Here is a 13,325-nt window from a genome sequence, read left to right on the forward strand (position 1 = left end):
GAAAAGACCAACATATGTTATGGTGAATAGTAACTTGGGTTAAAAGGAAAAGAATAGTAACTTGGGAACAATTGGGAATAAAAGAAATGATTGAAGTAGAAATGAATTAGTAAAACAATTTCCATTTGTCCAAGTCTATGAATACAAATCAAGATTTCCTACTTGAGTAGGTCTATAAAGTTGTACCAAATCAAGTAAAATATGACTAGAGTCAACATTGATACAATTGAATTGTGCAACTACAAAAATCAAAAAAATCATAATCATGATCTTTTCCATCTACAAAACTTGTGATGGGAATAAATAATGTAAGCAAATTTGTCGTTATTAATATTATATTGTTCTCCAATGGTGGCAGGATGAGATGGTAATGAAGGGAATTCAGAACACATCCAAAAATTTCAAGTTCTAATCTCCCAACTCCCAAGTATTCAGTGTATTCATCTAATTTCCAGATTGAGCCATCAAAATTTGAGCAGTAACTGTAGCTAGAAGTAGCCAGAACTTACACGTTGCGCCGACCGGATGCAAGCAGATTACCAACTATACTATTCACCTGAAACATATAAACATAGGAAAGAGTATATAACTTTAGATTATAAAACTTCACCATGCACGAAAATTAAAGATGAAAGGAACATAAGAGTAAACTTTAGTATACAACTGTCCTTAATCCACTGCACGGTGGTTTCCCACGTCAATACAAGGGTTATTCATATAAAACACGACAAATATAAGAGTAAGGAGATATAGAAGTGTGTAGAATCTAGTTTGCGAACATATGTTTTTTTCAATAAAACTCCATACCATTGTCCATTGGTAAAGGAGGCTTTTCTATCAGATCAGGAAGCCAATATTTTAAGAATACCATTATATCTCCTAATGTTCTTGCACAAGTTTCATTAAGGCCAATAGACTTGCACCTATCAATTGGGAAAGCAAAGGATTCCAAAACAATTCACAGTTCTTCACATGCTTTTTTGCATATATGCTCCTTCCCTTTTGAACCCTACCAAAAATAAAGTTATTTATTATAGAATAAACAAGAGAACTCACCCAAAAGACTAGCCTAGTAGTTGAGAGAGCCTATTTACTCTATAAAACCCCACATTAGTTGCCCATACAACCGATGTGGGACATCCCATAACCTTGAAATGGCCTCAAATCCATTCCATTACATTCTTCTGATGAACAAAAAGCCAATGATCTCAATTTGAACACCCATTCACCATTAGGCTTTTGGATTCTTTATTTAAGAGTCAAGTTACCTCCAAGAGGCACATCCGCACATGAATTCTATATAGACATATTGTAGGTCAAAACCGAAACTAATTGATGGAAGAAAACTAAACGATGGAGGTAAAACTAAAAATATTCAGGTCGTATTCTGCTAGTACAATGCAATCATTTGATTTGTGGAGCTTTGAACATCCAATAGAAATATCTAAAGGCAAAGTTTTACTCCGGTTTGTCAGTTCATTGTCTTATTATAAAATGGTTGTTCCCTTCTTTATCCTATAATAGTAGATTCATAAGATAAAGCACAATTCCAATAAACCTAACTTTATGAAAACATTCTAAGTCCTTCACATACAGTTAGACATCAGAAGCTCATCAAGACACAAAGTCATTTCTAACATCTACACTGATAAAATCTGGCGAGAGGTAATCATTACCTAGGGGAAGGTGGAGGCCAAAATTCATAAGCTGATGAGAGCTAATTTTCTTGACAAACTTCACATGGAGAAAGTTACGCAATAGAATAGGCTAGTGTCTAATTTACTACATACCATTCAACTTTGAGATCACTAATAGCTTTGTTACCCAGACTCTTCACTTTAAAACAAGTACCTATGTTGGACCCTTGACACTAGGACATAGGTATGACACTTGAACACTTCAGTTATGGTTCAGAATATAATTTTTTTTTTCATATAACAGCTAAGCTGTACTTGTACACTTGATGGAATGTCTAAGTAGAAAACTTGGACATGGGTATAAGAATTTCTTGGCATAGAAAAAGTTCACCATAAACACCCGAACAAGATTTACTAAGGTTCCTTTTCTCATGGATTTACAATTCTGGGCACCCAGTTTCAAGTGCTGTTGCAGTAAAATCACTGAAATTGAACAATTATATATTCCTGAATCCTCGCTCACCCAGAAAACTAGATTTGTGCATATTCTTATTTTGACCTTTTTCCTTTGTCTTTTATCTCTTGGAAATGACGGGGAAGGGGGACTGAGCTTCTGGGATCTGAGGTACAGTGAACAATTGAATCAAGCAGCAATAATAACATGAATACCTTCTAAGCATTCTACTGCTTGTTGTGTGCGTGAAGAATTTTACCAAATGTAAGCAAGAGATTTAGTTAAAAAAACATCTTCTCTGTATAATCCTTTATATACACATGAGTAGAGCAATCTGTATTTCAACAAAATTCTACTGCTAATACTAGCCATGGCAAGGATATGTGTGAGTGGCTCCTGTGTAAGCTTCTTTGCGTGAACCGTGCCTTGTGCAGGTTCCTACTCTCTTTCTCTCTCTATATATATATAGTTAAGTTCTAGTGAGAACCAAGCTTAAATGAGAATCAATTTCTCCGATAAAAATGTGTTACTTTTCACAGAAAAAAGTGTTACTTTTGCACAAAAAAATGTTACTTTTGTTTTTTAAAAAATCTAGTATTTTTTAGCAAAAAAGTGTTACTTTCAGAAAAAAAATATAAATACAAAGTAACACGTTTTTTCCGAAAAGTAACACCTTTTTATGTAAAAAGTAACACCTTTTCGTGAGTTTTTATCAGAATTTTTTTTTTAAAGTAACACTTATTTGCTTAAAAGTATCATCTTTTTTTTCATAAAAAAGTAACACTTTTTTGCCTAAAAGTAACACCTTTTTACTTTTTTGTAAAAAAGTAACACTTTTTTGTCGAGCAGATTGGTTCTTACGGTTCTCAAATAAGGATGGTTTTCACTGGAACTTCTTCCTATATATATATATATATATGTTGCCTTAGTATGAGGTATCTTTTAGTTATACTAAAACACAATAATTAATGGCTTAATGCCCATATTGAAGATATCTAATGTGTCAAGTAAGCTAGTAGGGAATTGTAACTGAATCATTTTAGAGCTATATACTTTGGGCTGAAAGTACTTGTTATGCTATACTCCTTTCCTACAGCCACATTGAAAAAGGACTATCTCTAAGTTTGCTAATTTAGATAGGACCAGAATTAAGAAGTTCTTCCACTTTGTACCATTCTCTTTTAATTGTACCATTCTTAGCTACCACTCCAGACGGTTTTCTCAGAAAAAGGATCAAAAACTCAAAGACAAATATCCTTGATGACGAGTAAGCATTCTGCACCACGAGACTTACTAGAAACAATAGCTGATCTATATCAATTACTAACCCTCTACACAACCTTTTACAGAAATACCCTTTGCTGCACCAGCTCAGACAGGGTGCAAGCAAAGTATCATACAATTCTTCTACAAGTCAGATTCCGACATATCACTCATACATGATATTCGATGGAACAAAAAGAAATGTGCACATGCTAGCTAACCTTATATCTTCCATATGTATAATGAAATTATTATATCAAAAAAATGCATTGGAGATGCAATTCACTTTCCAACTTTTCCAAGCATAAATTTATAAACAATGCTAAAGCCTTAGTCCCAAAGTTATGGGATCACTACATGAACCAAGACAAATGAACTCACAAAAACCGAAACGTCGCAAACAAAGATTATTCAGATCTAATTGAGACTAATAATAATATATAACACTAATCTACAACCAATAAATTAATTCCAATGATCATCTACATAAAATATATCAAAGATGACGCTCAATGCATTCATAAGTAAGTTGTATCACGGTATCAGATCACAACTACATTATAAAAGATTTTGAAACTAATTTCGACCACTATGCTAGGCTACACAACTGCAAACCATCCACATTACCCGTGAATCGTTCTTTTGACTGTTACCACAACAACATTTTGTATTTGATACCATAATTCAACATTTTGTAAGTATCAACAAAGGCAGATCATATCAAATTCAAATGAACAATTAATAACCAAAAAATACAATAAAATAAATGTTGAAACTATTGATGCAATTGGCATGTAGAACGGTCTAAACTAAAATGATCACATTAATGTATTTTCACTTCTCAAGTAATTACCTGCCAATACTTTGAAACACAACGATCAATGCAACTGTTTTCACCAATATGGAGTTCGCCTTCCTTATATCTGGGGAAAAAGTACAAATTTCATTTATCATGTCCTTCGGAAACTCTGTATTTAATACTACTAAAGAATTCCTGACAAGAAAGCATTGGTCATGCTGTATATGTACCTTTTATCAATACATTTACTGAAGCAGCTATGGGTAAGCCTGAATCATAAGCAGGATTATGTCAAACCAGAAGCATATGGGTGGATAATTTGGCAAAACAAGGAAATGCAATATTTACAACTCATGAACAATAACAATGGCAAGGACTTGGCACCAATAATGATTGTCAACAAAAACAAGTACCACATGACCTGTCTGTCTTCATATTAATGGGAACTAGTAAACCACTTTATCAATACCAAGATGTGATCTTATAAGCTTCTTCATAAAAATGGTATGACAATTCATCGGTAATGATCAAAAAAAGGTAACAAATAAACTTTCTAACAATATTCACGTCAAGAATCACAAACCTGTTGAACAATTCTACTCTATATTCCATTTCACTTGTTGCCATACCAATAAGCTGCACAATAATACACAGTGAAATTAATAAATTCTTTTAATTTTTTATCAACAACAAAGAATGAAAAAAACAAAAAAACAAAACAAAAAACCCACAATCCCACACACAAAATGAACAAAAGTAAATTCTTGTACTTAAGATAAAAAAACAAAAACTGGTCATAAAGATTGCGTACCTTTTCTTTATCCAAGGCTCGTTCACAGCTTTCATCGACTTTGATCTGGAATTCCATATAATTCTCATTGAGGTTAACTAGTTACAAAATTGGTTAAAAAAAAGCTATGGGCATATAGCAGCATACCTCTTGCATCTCGGAGGTTGAAGGGGCATTGTTGTTGGCCATTTTGTTCTGTAAAGCCATTATATTGGATAAATAAAACATATCTAATATCTATAGACTACAGTGAAAAGGCGATTCAAATTACGACTCACCAATGAAGGCTTAGGGACACAAAAAGTTTAGACACAACCCTAGGGGAACGAAAGTCATCCTACTTCTTAAAAAAATGAAGGCGGTATAATTTCTTCTAAAGCCTCCATATTTTCTTCATTAATAGCACTACAGCAGGTTTATTGTTGTCCATCTTGCTCTTACATTCCACATAATCTTCATGGAGGTTAGCTTGTTACATAATTTGTGTGAGGAAACAGCATGCTCAGACGAGCTGCTCGAGCAAACAGCAATAAGCAATAAGTATTTTTTTTTTTAGCATGATTTGGGCGTCAATGTGCTTGGACAAGCAACAAGAAGCAATTTTGAGTTGCGAGATGCCATGCTTGGGTAACAGTAAACCTGCTGTAATGCTACTCAAATGAATTGTAATCGAAATGAAAGAATTGTAACAAGAATTTGGCAACAGAACTTGTAAGAAAAGATAGCACAAAATCAAACTTCAAATTCTACTTCGCAATCACAATTCACAGATCAACAACCTAAAACAAATTTTTTAAAAAAAAATTGAAATTGAAATGTACTTCTCAAATGAATTGTAACAAGAACTGAACAAAAAATCCAACCTATTTGCCTAAAACAAGTTTGAAAATAAATATCAATGCATTACAACTGAATAGGGAATCAATAAACAAGCAAATCAAATTCAGGAATATATAAGAATAATAGGATTTGAATATGTGAACAAACCTAACTGGAGGAATGAGACAACGGACTGGGAAGAGATAGCGTAGGTCAGGACGAGAATGGTGGCTGATGTCGTTGGGGATGGAAAAAGGGGTTTAGAGACGGTATTTTGGGGTTTATGCTTTTCTTAAACAATACTCCTAATCTTTTAAATGGTAAATATATTTTCTAAGTATTAATGATAAATATATTATTTTCTTAAGTATTAAATTTGTTGGTCGAATAGTGTATATTATAAATATTAAAAAATAATAATTAAAGTTATCGGATAAAATATGAGAATCACAACTATTAAAAATATGTGGAGATCATAAATATTTATTAAAATATAAATAAGTATGAACAAGATTAATTATGTCAAAAATTTATTACATAAATATAAACATTTTTGTATAGGAACAATAAAGCCATGATTGAATGCTCAACACTTGGTGGTTCCATCAACAAACCTATTTTATTCTTTTCAAAATGAGAAATATATAATGAAATCTTAGAGCATCGGCAATGGGAGGGCTCCCCATATACTCCATAAAATCTCTCTTCTTTTTATATTTTGCCACATTATTTTCACTAACTTTTCTAATCTATCTCCACAAATTCTAATAACTTTTCTGCAGTGGTCAGCTTCTCATTTACCTCTCCAAACACTATTTCACATGACCCACTTTTACTTTCTCACTCCTATTCATATATCATTATTTATTTTTTATTTAAAGATGAACTTAAAATATTTTTAATTAATAATTAATTACACGTAATTAAAATTAAATAACTTATGATTAAATAATTTTAATTAATGATTAACTAAATTAATAAATAAATAATTTAATTTCGTTAATGAATGATAATTTTTTTTAAATTACTATTTTCATTATTAATTAACTTCGTTAGTTAACAATTAAGTTTTTATCAAAATTTTTAAAGTATTCATTTCCTGAAATATTAATTGAAAAACGTAAATTTGAACAACTAATTAAACTCGTACATTAAATGAAAACTCGTACGTTGAATGAAAAATAATACACATAATTAAACTGAACAACTAATTAAACTCGTACATTTGCACTACACATAATTTTTTTCAAGCATCATCATACCATCCTTGACAATGTTCCTATATATGCTCTACCAGGTCTCTTTGCAATGCATTATGAACTTGTCTATCCCGAACTTGTTCTCTTCTATGCATATATTGCTCCAACGTCAAATTATTATATTTGCCTGCTCGAACTTGGTAAGTTGTATTGCGTGGTTGGGAAGATGGTTCAGCAACATATTGAATATTATCTTGTTCGAATTCAATTGTGTCCTTATAATTTCTGTATGTATGACGTTCATCTTCAACAATCATATTGTGAAGAATGATACATGCCAACATTATTTCCCATATTAAATCCTGATCCCAAATAAGAGATGCTCTTTGTATGATTGCAAATCGTGCTTGTAAAACTGCAAATGCACGTTCAACATCTTTCCATGCTAACTCTTGACGTCTTGTAAACAACGCATCCTTTTAGTTTAGTGGGAGTCGAATTGTAGGGATAAAAGCAGCCCATTTTGGATATATGCCATCCGTGAGGTAGTAACCCTTATTGTATGTGTTCCCATTTACATTATAAGTTACCTCATGAGCTCTACCTTGATAAATATCATCAAAAACAAGAGACTTTCTCAAGACAATTATGTCATTGCAAGTCCCAGGCGTTCCAAAAAAAGTATGCCAAATCCACAAGTCATCAGAGGCCACAGCTTCTAAAATGATTGATACATGCTTATTTCTTCCTTGATACAACCCTTTCCATCCTTTTGGGCAATTCTTCCATTCCCAGTGCATGCAATCTATACTGCCTAACATGTCTGGAAATCCCCTACCGTGACCATCATGAAGTAGTCGTTGCAAATCAGTGATATTTTGCCTTCTCAAGTATACTTCTGTGTAGGCTTGTCTAATTGCTTGGACAAAATGGAGAAGACAACTTCTTGCAGTGCTTTCCCAAATCTTTATGTACACATCAACTACATCAGCACATGTTTCATATGCAAGCATCCTCAATGCGACAGTATATTTTTGTATAGGAGACGCGCCTAGTTCCCCAAGCGCATTTGGTCGTTGTTGAAAGTATGGATCTGTAGTTGTAACACCTTCAACCATTCGAAGAAACAAAGATCGACTCATACGGAATCTACGTCAGAACATAAATTCTGGATACAGTGGATGCTCAACAAAGTAGTCGTTCATAAGCCTTTCCTCGGCATCCTCACGTTTACGATCAATGAACTTCCTCTTCTTTTTTTGAGCAGGTTTCCCACTGGATGTTGATTCAATATGCTTTTGGATAGCGAATTGGATTATAAAATCTTCTTGTTCCTTAATACTCTGGTTTATAAACATTATATTAAGTAACACATTATTAAAAAAATCATGATCACCAGAGGAACTATAAGAACTTGAAGAATTTGAAGAATTGTTATTGAGATTCATTTTAATTTTTCATTGAATGTACATTATATGTTGTTATTAAGATTCATTTTATAGATGTCTTTTGAGAAGATTTTAATGTGTATAAGATAAGATTGCAATTTTCCAATTCAGAAGATAAGATTGTGTTGCAGAGATAAGATTCATTGCTGAAGATAAGATTGGGTTGCAGAGATAAGATTGTGTTGCAGAGATAAGATTCATCGCATAAGATATGATTGGGTTGCAGAGAAAATTTCAGTGTGTAGAAAATAAGAGTTCAATATGCCAAATCATGAGAAAAGATTGCAATAAATAACATATTACAAACTAAAACACAAAGTACTAAAAACATATTATAAATAAACGATTACTAAAAAAAAATTAAAAACGCTTAAGTACAAAGTCCTCCCTGAGCTCCTCTAGATATGCGATTTCCTCGTCAGTAAGAGTGATATTTTTCATCTCTTTTTTCGTAAGTAACTTTCACGTTTGAAACCTTAACTTTTGCTCATGTTGTGTCTTTTGAAATTGCATAGCATTGTTTAATTTCTCATGAACCAAGTCTCTTCCACTATCAATCCTACTCATAGCGACATTTATCACATTCGTATCCGAGGAAGTGGAAATCCCCTTCATTTTTCTTTGTGCCTTCACCTTCTTCACTCCATCAGACCTTGGTAATCCAACTTCATCACTTGATCTTTTAGAGCTATCAATAGTAAGATCGGTCGAGTATTCGCCTGGTCTCCATTGTAGCAGGAACGACACTCTCGATACATAATTAACATTAATAATTATACTTAAGATAAATAATGCGGAAGTGTAAAACGCCGAACTGCTAAAAACCATTTAAACTAAAATTGTTCAAAACATAAGTAAAAAAAAAATATATATATCTTACAACTGAGAAAATATAAAATAAGGTTTACTTAAATACGATAAAAAAAACATAAGTACAATATAGTCATCAAGTAAAATCATTGAAGCTAAGTCCTCGATAGAATAATTAAAGTTGCGGCCTGGATCGAAACCTGAGCTAAATTTTCCTGCAAAATACTGTCATCCATAATATGGATGACAGCCGATTAAATCGGTCAGCGATAAAGCCGAGTACAATTTTCTCAACAAGCTTATGATGCGATAGTTAAATCATGCTTACAGAATAATCATCAAGCACAATATAGAAGGTTATTACTCATTATTGACTTTTACTAAGCCATTAAGTTACATTCTCAATACTTGCAGAAGTTCATTACTGCTACTAAATACTTGGTAGCCTTAATGCTTATTTAATCAAGTTCAATTAAGCCTCATAGCTTTACCATCATAGCACATCACAAGATCACAACAATAATGACAACTGATATATGTAAGGGTCTGGTTAGGTGAGGACCGTAGTCCTAAACCCTAACTGTGGTGGGAGTCGTCACTCCTCTCAATACTGTTATGCTCGAGACTTCACAGGATGGGTTTTTCTCGGACCCCCTGTCTGACACCGCATTTTACGTGCCGGCTAACACGGACGCCGGGATTTTATATGCCGGTCCATGGTTCGACGTTACCTTACTATCAGAGTCATACAATCAATATCATGCAATATCAAACAAGACTCTAAACCGAAATAGTTTACATTCTTATAAGTCAAACTTCCCCTAGTCAAATTTTTGACAATTCTACCCTTTTAATAGAAACAAATTACTAGTATCTAATAAATTAATATTAATTAAATAACAAAATTTCATAGCTATACTAAGATTCCTGAGGCTAAACTAAGTCATTATTGTGTCATAAATAATCATAACAGTCAAGGGTAATATTTCTAAGTACTTAATAACATATTTTATCAAATAACCAGTAAAATAGTAAAACGGATCTATCATCACTATAAAAATAACATAATCCGACAAATTATTAAGGGTCCAAAATCTATATGAAATGAGTTTTCAAGAAAAACAATGCTAAGCATTTTAACAAATTTGTTTGACTATTTTACCAATAAACCGATTAATAATTCTTTATAATTACTTGAGTCCAACAAAAAAAATTTATCAAAACACCAAGATGATATGAAATCATTTTAAACACATAAGTTTATTTAACTAGTAAAATTCATATATATCTATATTATCATATTAATCAAAAATTTCCATATATATGACTTTTTTTTTTTTCGAGTGTCCCAAAAGTATTATTGTTTTGACGAAAATATCACTAAACTGGATATAACTTTAATATTACCATGTAAAGTTTAAATGACTAAAATAAAATCATATTGATCATGCTTTTATATTATCGAGTAACCATAAATAAATATCACATAACGAGAGAGTTAAGAAAATGTGTACCATTTTCCTCCGAAGGTGGTGCTAAACCAAGTAAGAGAATAATAATAGAAAAATAAGAACTTTAAAGAAATAAGCTCCAAAAGAGAAAGTCTTCAAGGCTCCAAGCTTCAAAGAAGTAGATCTTCAATTACCCAAAAGAAAATGATATCCAAGCTCCAAAAGATAATACTTGACTTTTCAAAAGTTGATGATTATTGGCTTAAGAAGTGATAAGATCAAGCTCCATCTTCATTTGATTCTTCAACAAATAAAAAGGGTATAAAGTTAGTAAGATGTTAATGAAGTGAAGATATAAGAAAGAATGGTAGAAAGATTTAATGATGGGGTGCAAGTGATCTCATGGCTAAGGAGGGGTATTTATAATGGGTTTTGGGCAACTTTTTAGTTCATAAGATTGTATGAAAAAGAAGGTTAACTTGTGTAAATGATTTAGAGTGTGTAAGTGAATGTGTAAGAGTTGGAGTGTGTAAGTGGATGTGTAAGAGTTGGAGTGTGTAAGTGGATGTGTAAGAGTTGGAGTGTGTAAGTGGATGTGTAAGAATTTGGAGTGTAGAAGAAGGTTAACTTGTGTAAGGAAATGGTGATAGCTTGTGTAAGTGATGAACATTATGGATTGATGTAGAAAGGATTTTGATTCATCAAATTTTTGTTCTAGTTTATAGTGAAAAGTTTTAGATTAATGGGAAAGTATGATTAAGGTTTGATTATGAAAATATGATAGTTTACTTAGAAAATTTTAGTTAAAACTATACTTAAAGTTAATAAAAAAAATATAGTTAATTTTTAGGTATTAAATCAAAGTTGTAAAGTTAAAATGATAAGTAGTAAAGTTAGTTTAAGGAAACGAAATTGAAACGTAACGTTTTAATAAAACCGTAAATATAATATTAAAATTTTACTTTTCGTAGTATAAAATAATAAAATAATATTTTAGTGCTTATAAAGAAATTTAAGAATATATATATATTTTTAAGTTTAATATTTGGAAGAAATTACAAAAATCGGAATAAGGTTTAGGAATTAAAAGTGATTTGAATTTGATAACCAAAGGATTAGGAATTCGAAAAGAAATTTCGGAATAATTAATCGGAAGATTAAGATTAAGAAATTTGAGCCTGTTACATCCATCTTGTACAATATTCAGTCAAATCAGCCACACAATGTTGAAAAATGAATTTCTTACCATGTGTTTGTTCGAAGAGGAGTAATGTTGTCTGTTCCACGTCGTCAACATTCGTACCACTATCTCGCATTCTTTCCACCTCTCCCAATCATCACCATTAATTAGACCCCATCGACCTCTTATAGATTTTTCAGTTCTTTTTTGGATTATATTTGGCCTTTTTCTTACCTCATCATTGTAAATTTGTATTATCTTCTTCCATAATGTTGCTTTCGTTATATCAGTTCCAACTACTATATCACCTCCGCAATTAAGTACAGTGGAAATAACACACAAATCTTCTTCACAAGACCATATATCTCTGTTCACCTTTTCCTTTTTCTTTTCCTCTTCCTTTCCCTTTGTTACTTCATTCTCAACCTCATCGTCAGCTAGCTGTTGAGTAGGAAACATTTCATCAAACCTTGATCTGTTTCTACTCCTATGTGCTCTTGGGGTAGAAGGAGATTGATCTTGGTTTTGTGATTGGAAAAGTATTGGTTGATTATTTCCCAAATTTAAAGTGGTTTGATGATGAATAAAGTTGAAACTTTGAATGTTATTTTGATTTTGTGCTATATATTGCCTCATCATGATTTGAAATTTAAGAGTATTTTCAAAATTTGGATCAAATTGAGGATTAGAGTTGGAATTTTGAATAATGTTTGGATTTTGTGGGTTGTTTGTATGTTGTGGGATATATTGATATGGACGAAAATATGAATTTTGAGAGTTGTTTGGATTTTGTGGGTTATTTCCGTAATAAGGATGATTATTATCCATAATTATTATAAAAAATTAGAGTAAAAATTTAATTGTAAAAAAGAAAGCAAAAAATAGAGAATTATAAAGAGAATTATTATGCTTAGAGAAAAATAAGAAAAATAGAGATTTTTGAAAGTGTTGAAAATATTGCAAAATTGGTGTCAATTTATAGATAAAAAAAATTATGACCGTTAGTATAATTGATTTATTTTTTTGATTTGAATTTATTTTTAAAAAGCAAAAAACTCATTTATAGTGTTTAAAAATTTGAAAAAAAAGCCATACAAGTTGCCAAGTGGCGCAATATTATAGGAAGGAGCAAATTTTGGTTTGCTTTTACAGGTGGACGTTAACATTTGGAGGTTCTTTTTAAAATTGGACCCCATTTTGTAGGAGGAAGATGACATCGCATTGGGAAGTAAACTTGGTTTCTATTAATAACTAAGAACTAAAAAAGGGTGTCATTGCCGATGCTCTTACGCTCTTTTAACCCAAACCTTGTGAATACATTTCTCACACTTTTAAGCCTAATGTCAATATGACGGAGGAAATAAGCATCGGATTGTATCATTGTCTGACACAAGGAATTTATCAGCTTTGCTTACCAAGATGTGTTTATATCAAAGAAACAAACGAATAGGCAAGAAAGGTGGGTTTGTGCTATT

At 31.8% G+C, this 13,325-nt stretch overlaps 3 protein-coding genes across 4 annotated transcripts; all 3 read right to left on the minus strand.

Annotated features, from left to right (window-relative positions):
* Positions 1-53: 53 nt before the first annotated feature.
* On the minus strand, positions 54-6,058 carry LOC130827800 (mitochondrial import inner membrane translocase subunit TIM10-like). 2 transcript variants are annotated; one of them, XM_057693653.1, is made up of 8 exons: positions 5,931-6,056; positions 5,222-5,585; positions 5,091-5,138; positions 4,965-5,009; positions 4,737-4,789; positions 4,384-4,422; positions 4,208-4,277; positions 54-556 (listed from the first exon to the last, which is right to left on the minus strand). In XM_057693653.1, exons 3-8 carry the CDS (start codon positions 5,130-5,132, stop codon positions 506-508), a joined length of 300 nt encoding a protein of 99 aa, XP_057549636.1. In that variant the 5' UTR covers positions 5,133-5,138; positions 5,222-5,585; positions 5,931-6,056; the 3' UTR covers positions 54-505. The 2 variants fall into 2 exon arrangements, with proteins under 2 accessions (XP_057549636.1, XP_057549635.1); XM_057693652.1 differs by lacking the exon at positions 5,222-5,585 and having other exon boundaries at positions 58-556; positions 5,931-6,058.
* A 983-nt stretch (positions 6,059-7,041) lies between these two features.
* LOC130826719 (uncharacterized) lies at positions 7,042-8,103 on the minus strand. Its single transcript, XM_057692283.1, has 2 exons — positions 7,552-8,103; positions 7,042-7,437 (listed from the first exon to the last, which is right to left on the minus strand). The coding sequence occupies exons 1-2, from the start codon at positions 8,101-8,103 to the stop codon at positions 7,042-7,044; spliced, it is 948 nt and encodes a 315-aa protein (XP_057548266.1).
* A 699-nt stretch (positions 8,104-8,802) lies between these two features.
* On the minus strand, positions 8,803-12,678 carry LOC130826720 (uncharacterized). The gene is made up of 3 exons (XM_057692284.1): positions 11,917-12,678; positions 10,734-10,971; positions 8,803-9,444 (listed from the first exon to the last, which is right to left on the minus strand). The coding sequence occupies exons 1-2, from the start codon at positions 12,676-12,678 to the stop codon at positions 10,933-10,935; spliced, it is 801 nt and encodes a 266-aa protein (XP_057548267.1). The 3' UTR covers positions 8,803-9,444; positions 10,734-10,932.
* Between the last annotated feature and the right edge of the window lie 647 nt (positions 12,679-13,325).

Source organism: Amaranthus tricolor, chromosome 11 (assembly GCF_026212465.1).
Source record: "Amaranthus tricolor cultivar Red isolate AtriRed21 chromosome 11, ASM2621246v1, whole genome shotgun sequence".
Taxonomy (NCBI): Eukaryota; Viridiplantae; Streptophyta; class Magnoliopsida; order Caryophyllales; family Amaranthaceae; genus Amaranthus; species Amaranthus tricolor.

What these genes read in the sequence shown, in the direction of transcription:
- LOC130827800 (XM_057693653.1), bottom strand. Translation starts at nt 5,132, where the DNA reads ATGGCCAACAACAATGCCCCTTCAACCTCCGAGATGCAAGAG. An exon ending in CAACCTCCGAGATGCAAGAG is followed by an intron (nt 5,010 to 5,090) that starts GTATGCTGCTAT and finishes ATGGAATTCCAG; the next exon opens with ATCAAAGTCGATGAAAGCTG. An exon ending in AGTAAATGTATTGATAAAAG is followed by an intron (nt 4,278 to 4,383) that starts GTACATATACAG and finishes CTTTTTCCCCAG; the next exon opens with ATATAAGGAAGGCGAACTCC.
- LOC130826719 (XM_057692283.1), bottom strand. Translation starts at nt 8,103, where the DNA reads ATGAGTCGATCTTTGTTTCTTCGAATGGTTGAAGGTGTTACAACTACA. An exon ending in ATCAAGGTAGAGCTCATGAG is followed by an intron (nt 7,438 to 7,551) that starts GTAACTTATAAT and finishes CTAAACTAAAAG; the next exon opens with GATGCGTTGTTTACAAGACG.
- LOC130826720 (XM_057692284.1), bottom strand. Translation starts at nt 12,678, where the DNA reads ATGGATAATAATCATCCTTATTACGGAAATAACCCACAAAATCCAAAC. An exon ending in CCTCTTCGAACAAACACATG is followed by an intron (nt 10,972 to 11,916) that starts GTAAGAAATTCA and finishes TATTTGTTGAAG; the next exon opens with AATCAAATGAAGATGGAGCT.